General features: G+C 42.7%; 1 protein-coding gene across 1 annotated transcript; it reads left to right on the top strand.

The window, feature by feature from the left end:
- Positions 1-520: 520 nt before the first annotated feature.
- Positions 521-5,279, top strand: NANOG (Nanog homeobox; the record flags this gene model as incomplete). Its single annotated transcript, XM_082665225.1, has 4 exons — positions 521-671; positions 3,035-3,303; positions 4,630-4,716; positions 4,863-5,279. The coding sequence occupies 4 exons, from the start codon at positions 521-523 to the stop codon at positions 5,277-5,279; spliced, it is 924 nt and encodes a 307-aa protein (XP_082521351.1).
- Between the last annotated feature and the right edge of the window lie 1,963 nt (positions 5,280-7,242).

Genomic DNA, 7,242 nt, shown 5'->3' with positions numbered 1-7,242 from the left:
CCTGGTGGGAATTTCAACCACCTTAGCTGGGCCTCAGGAACTGGAAGTGCATCTTTGATTTTAAAAGGTGGAAACAGGGTGAACCTAGAAGTACTTCACTGCTGGGTTTATTTTGTTTCCAGGTTCCGAGGTCCCAGTTTTCCAGTTCCCCACCCAGTCTAGGCTACTCAGCAGCTCTCTTTTGCATTACAATGGCCTTGGTGAGGCTGGCAGACAGGATTAACTCGGAATTCGCAAGGGTGTGTGTGGGCGTGGGGCTGCCAGGAGGGGCGGGTCGAAGTATGGCTGAGCCTTACTTATAAGTCTAGAGCCTCCACAAATTTTTTTGTCATTTTCCTACACTGGGCTGGTAGGCTTCTGTTATCACACAGGTGACTTCCCTTCATCCCATGTTTTTAATACTTTTACACCTGGACATCTTCACCTTTCTCTAAGCTCTTCTACCTAGATTCTTAAGCCTGGACTTTTCCTACCATCTATCTAGCTCTTTGGTTTTCTCCCTCTCCTTCAATTCAACAACATGAGTGTGGACCCAGCTTGTCCCCAAAGCCTGCGTGGCCCCGAAGCATCCAATTCTAGGGAATCTTCACCAATGCCTGAGATTTATGGGCCTGAAGAAAATTATGTGTCCTTGCAAATGTCATCTGCTGAGACCCACGACATGGAGACTGGTAAGAAAATACTGAATCCTTGAGAGGCTAAGTTCCTTCAGGGAAAGGGAAAGAAGGAAAGAGGCTAAGGGTTATCTGTTTCCCTCTTGAGCCCATCAATATAAGCAGGTGTCATTATCTATTCATCCTCTCGACACCTCTTTTTCAACGGTAACTTGATGGGGTCATGCCCTTTCCCCAATGTTCCGGGCGATAAGAGCTGTAGACGGAGAGACGCGGGATACGGGACTCAGCCATTCAACTGTACGCGGTGTATTTGAGAGCTTACGTGTGTAGGCACTGTGGAAACGCAACCGTGATGTGATAAACTGATGTGTAAATCTTAACGTATATGAAACGCACCTTTTGGAAATGTTTTACCTTTCTACTACAGTAGCGGTTGGCTCTTCCCCTAACCTCTGGATGCGAGGACGTTATTGGGCAGCTGAGTTTGTAGGCACCTGCTATGCTCAAGTCTCCTAAATCCCGAGGAAGTGTTCACCCCATTTTACAGTGGATGATTCCAAAAGGTTTAATATACCGACAAAGTGGCGAGAGCTCAGATTTGAAATCCAGTTTGGCTTTGAATTCTATACTCTTAATATTTAGGCTTCTAATTGGTAATTTTGGGTGTGAGAGGTGCTCGGGATATTGTAACGCCGGCACAAACTTTTTTGGAAATCAGTTTGGCAGTAGTTGTTACAAATGAAAACTGTAACAGTTTTCATTAGACCAACCTTTACCCAGGCATGCTATTTTTAACATTTATGGCATAAAATAGCTTAAAATCTGTTTACATTTATGATTACTACCATAGAAGTAAGTTGTGGAGAAAGTAATAAGTAAACAAAATAACTTATATTTGAGTGCTGGATTTTAATGTTACCCCGTTTTTCCAAATTTTGTGTTAATGTCCTTTTATAATTTCAAATGTTGAAAATACAGCTACAGCGCTGGATTGTGAGACAAATAGCTCGGGAATGAGCAATGGACATGTCCTCCTAGCAAGCCAAGTGCAAGTCTGTATAGATTTTTTTTTTTTTTTTTTTTTTGCGGTACGCGGGCCTCTCACTGTCGTGGCCTCTCCCGTTGCGGAGCACAGGCTCCGGACGCGCAGGCTCAGCGGCCATGGCTCACAGGCCTAGCCGCTCCGCGGCATGTGGGATCTTCCCGGACCGGGGCACGAACCCGAGTCCCCTACATCGGCAGGAGGACTCTCAACCACTGCGCCACCAGGGAAGCCCTGTATAGATAATTTTTAAGACATGCTCCATTTCTAATCATTAGCTGAGGACTTTCCTTCTTAGATCTACTTGTGAAATTGTGAAGTCTTTTGCCTTTTAAAGCCTGTCCATTTATTCCACGACTAGGGTAGAATTGGAGTTAAGCACTGGGTATACGTCTGTGCAAATAAATCTAAGTAACACAGGAAATAAATTTTTAGTTACAAAGTCAATAATATATGCCAGGCCCTGTGCTAGACAATTTTTTTATGTTACCTCATTTTGTTTTTAAATTTTTTATTTCTGTTACCTGATTTTAATCAGTGAAAGAAACTCCGTGAGATATACTGTACAACACGGGGAATATGACCAGTATTTTATAATAACTATAAATGAAGTATAACCTTAAAAAATTGTAAATCACTATATTGTACACCTGTATTTATATAATGTACAGCAACTATACTTCAGTCAAAAAACCACCAAAACAACCTACGATTAGCTTAGTCCAACTGCGAAAACAAAAAAACCATGAGGGAGGAATAATTTTGGAGATGAAATCACAAAGTCTGGGTTGAAACAGAAGCTTTATCAAAATTCACATTTCCCGATAGTCCTGGTATTAAGACCGGGCAGCAAACTTGATTTTATAGGGTCCCCAGAACCCGGATCATCTGTTTCAAAATTACGTACGTGGGAGTTCCCTGGTGGTCTAGTGGTTAGGATTCATCGCTTTCACTGCCGTGGCCCATGTTCAATCCCTGGTCAGGGAACTGAGATTTCCCCCAAGCCACGCGGCTCCACCAAAAAAAAAAAATTAAGGAGGTGATGATTAAGGTACATAAAGGAAGTTGCGGAAGGACACAAAGGTGGGAGTCAAATGATGATTCTGACCTTTGAGAACAGCCAGGGTGTGGGCTCCTGAGCTTTGACTGGCAGAAAGAAGAGGTTTGAGTCCCCCTCCGCTTCCCAGCAATACATATTAGCCATGTCCCTGACATGCAAAATGGCATTTGTGCAAAGGTTAGCAAAGTGTTCAGGATTGCTTAAAAATAAAGTTATTACTTAGTATCTAGCTCTGAGGACTTTAACAGTGCTTTGAAAACAATAAACTTTCAATATTTGAAGTTTTAGAGAAAAGTGTCATTTTGTTCCCAACAGTCTCTCCTCTTCCTTCCTTCTCCATGGATGTGCTTATTCAGGACAGTCCTGATTCTTCCACAAGCCCCAGAGTAAAACTACTGGCCACGGCTGCAGACAAGAGCACAGAGAAGAAGGAAGAGAAGGTCCTGGTTAAGAAGCAGAAGACCAGAACCGTGTTCTCTCAGACGCAGCTGTGTGTGCTCAATGACAGATTTCAGAGGCAGAAATACCTCAGCCTCCAGCAAATGCAAGAACTTTCCAACATCCTGAACCTTAGCTACAAACAGGTATGGTTGTTTTCTTGTTTGATACAACAAGAAATAAGAAACAAGGTTAATTTCTATGTACTCTGTTTATGCACCCCTACAAACAAGCTAACTTCTTCTTTTTTTTTTTTTTTTGCGGTACACGGGCCTCTCACTGCTGTGGCCTCTCCCACTGCGGAGCACAGGCTCCGGACGTGCAGGCTCAGCGGCCATGGCTCACGGGCCCAGCCGCTCCGCAGCATGTGGGATCTTCCCAGACCCGGGCACGAACCCGTGTCCCCTGCATTGGCAAACAGACTCTCAACCACTGCGCCACCAGGGAACCCCACAAGTTAACTTTTAATATGAAAATGGAACTTTTTGTAATGTGTTTTGTGGCAATGTGTCAATTTTTTTTGGCATTCTTTTCTTTATATTCTTTTCCATTACGGTTTATCACAGGATATTGAGTATAGTTCCCTGTGCTATACAGTAGGACCTTGCTTATCCATCCTACATGGAACAGTTTACACCTGCTAATCCCAAACTCCCAGTGCATCCCTCCCCCACCCCCTCCCCCAATGTGTTATAATTTATTTAACCACTTCCCTTGTTGCACAAACCAGAATTGTGAAAATGTTTCCAATTTTCCTTAAAAAAAGGAAGAATATACCCCCCTATCTTCCGAGTCAGAAGAGTCCCTAGGCAACACTTGTTCTTATTAAAATTAAAATTGTATGTTTTGTTTTTATCTGCTAATCATGTTTCATATGTTTATTGGCCATTTTATTCAGTTACTGGCGCCATACTTGGAGAGTCCTAGTCCATGATCTTATTTTATATATATATCCTTCTACCTCTCTGATCTCATTTTCTAACTCAGAGTTTACAAAACCATCTGCAAAGTTTAGTTTATTCTGTGCTGCAACATAATTTGATATTTTCTAAACAGCTGTCCTCCTTGTGGTATGTTTCATAATTCCTGAATTAAAACACCATTATCACATTAAGTGTAAATGTGCTTATATGGAGGTGGGCTTTTCATTGCAAACCAATTACCTTTAACCGTGACTAATGGCGTGGGTAGACATTTATATGTGAACTTCCTAGTTAGTAGCAGACTTGTGGTATGTTCTGTTCTATCTGGTTAGGTTTATTAAACATAAAGTAGCCCACTGACTTGAGGGGCTTGAAATTCACTCACAGATTGAAGGTTTAAGAAAGGACTCTAGAAGTTAAAATTTTGTCCTGAGTTTGAGATAGTTGTAGCTATCGGAAAAAGCAAACAAAAGAAACTTAATATTCTTTGATCCCAGTACATCCTGCATTACTAGTATTTTGTGTTTTCCTGTTACCTTTTCCCTGCAGGTTAAGACCTGGTTCCAGAACCAGAGAATGAAATGTAAGAGGTGGCAGAAAAACAACTGGCCCAGGAATAGCAACATTGTGACTCAGGTAACAGGAAACTTATTTTTCTGCTCTTTCCTAACAAGGACTTTTTAGATAGATTTGTATCCATTGCTGAAGCATGCAATCCCAACTTCACACAATTCTGATTTTCCTTGTACCTTTTCAATTAATCCATCCTTCTCTTTCAAAAGGGCCCAGCAACTACAGAATACCCGGGCTTCTATTCGTACCACCAAGGATGCTTGGTGAACTCTTCCGGAAACCTGCCCATGTGGGGTAACCAGACCTGGAATAACCCAACTTGGAGCAACCAGAGCTGGAACAGTCAGTCCTGGAACAACCAGAGCTGGAACAGTCAGACCTGGTGCCCCCAAGCCTGGAATAACCAGACCTGGAACAATCAATTCAACAACTATGTTGAGGAATTCCTGCAGCCCCAGATCCAGTACCAGCAAAGTTCTCCTGTCAGTGATCTGGAGGCCACCTTGGAAACTGCCGGGGAAGGCTATAACATAATACAGCAAACTGCTAAGTATTTCAATTCCCAACAGCAAATCATGGATTTATTCCCAAATTACTCTCTGAACATACAGCCTGAAGATTTGTAACGATGGCTGTATTATTCAATCTCAATTTGAGCCGTGACTGTATTACTTCCCTAGAATTTTTCTTTTACAATTACGTCTCTCTGCCTTGATAAGCTGCTTTTCATTGTGCCTTTTGTGTCAATTTGGGGGTGTATGATTGGTGTCTAATCAAAGAGGTTTCAGAAGCATTGGCTTCTACGGACAACATGATAAAAGATGACTGGCGGCTACAGATAACTAGGTTATAATACTGTTTTTCGGATATCTTTAGGATCTAGAACCTAACCTCAAGAATAGGGAGCAAAAGTACAAAGATGTGTGAAGAAGGATTATTCGTATTTTCTGGGATGGGGAGGCTTTACTTGTTAAGAACCTCAGTTGTTAAGGTGAAGGGTTAAGCTACAATGTGCTTCACTGATTTCCTCTACCCCTTTTTCCTTATTTTACTTACAACCCCTAATTTTTTCCACCACTCTAGTATTTGTAGAAAGATGTTTTGATTTGTCCACATCATAATACTACCAGTTGGCTGGTTCATTTATAAGTACAAATAAATAAAAAAACTACCCATTTTACATTTAGTTGTCTCTCCCCTGATTTCACCCAGTGATTCAATGAGTAAAAATCTGACTAAACATGGGAATAGTTTTTGATACGGGGGGAAGAAGTTAATCTAGACATCTGGGAGACTACTATCTTAGGAGTAAAGGAAAGGTAACCAAATATACAATACTAGATGACTAATTAAACCTGAACAAACTTATTTCCTCCTCGTGTGTGTAATGTTGAAACAAAATTTGTGGTTGTTTGCAGTTAAAGGAGAGTGCCACATCTGGAAGATCGGGAGCAAAGACGTGATAAACAAGAGTTCTTAGGTTTGTAAAGAGGCTAAATGAAGGGCAGCCAGGGGCGAGGCAAATAATGTAAGGTAGAGGGAGCTGAGGGAGGAGGGGGAAAGGTGGACGAATTAGAATCTCCCCCTGTAACTCACATATGAAAGGTTCTGTGACTGCTCTTCTGCCAGAAAAAGCTATGTTGAAATAGGTTTTCTTTTCTTTTTCCTCTTTTTGGCTGCGCCAGGTCTTAGTTGCAGAACGTGGGATCTTCGTTGCAGCATTCGGACTCTTACTTGCAGCAGGCGGGCTCCTTAGTTGTGGCATGCTTGCAAGAGATCTAGTTCCCCAACCAGGGATCGAACCCTGGGCCCCCTACAGTGGAAGTGCTGTGTCTTACCCACTGGACCACCAAGGAAGTCCCAAAATAAGCTTATTTTTAAATGACAGCTTTGACTTCTTTTAATTTTTCTTTTTTTTGCGGTAAGCGGGCCTCTCACTGTTGTGGCCTCTCCCGTTGCGGAGCACAGGCTCCGGACGCGAGGCCCAGCGGCCATGGCTCACGGGCCCAGCCGCTCCGCGGCATGCGGGATCTTCCCGGACCGGGGCACGAACCCGTGTCCCCTGCATTGGCAGGCGGACTCTCAACCACTGCGCCACCAGGGAAGCCCGACAGCTTTTATTTTTTAGGACACTGTTTAAATGTGTAGACCAGCTACAAAGCACAGGTTTAGTTTTGTGTTCTTGTTTTTTTTTTGGTGGGGGGGGGCCTGTGGGATCTTAGTTCCCTGACCAGGGTTTGTACCCGCGCCCCCTGCAGTGGAAGCTCGGAGTCTTTACCACTGGACCGCCAGGGAAGTCCCCCCAAAGCACAACTTAATGCATTGTTTTAATGTATCAATCTACTAATGTTTAACATTAAAAAAAAATCACAGATCAATATATAAGTAAATTCTAAGGCTGATTTGGAATATAATTTTATCTTTTTTTCAGGTAAACTGTGTTCTCCCCTTAGAAGGAACTATGCCTGATACTAACCCTTTTTTTAAATGTCCCTTTCCCATCCTGGCTGGCCGCAAGTTGATCTGACTGGAAGCCCTTTAATTCCTCACTCTGCCTTCTTGCTCCATGGAAACCTCCAACTTGCTGCA

The sequence above is a fragment of the Grampus griseus genome (genome assembly GCF_964374135.1).
Source record: "Grampus griseus genome assembly, chromosome: 11".
NCBI lineage: Eukaryota > Metazoa > Chordata > Mammalia > Artiodactyla > Delphinidae > Grampus > Grampus griseus.
Note: the sequence above shows the minus strand (reverse complement) of the source record. Positions and strands in the feature narration are given on the sequence as shown.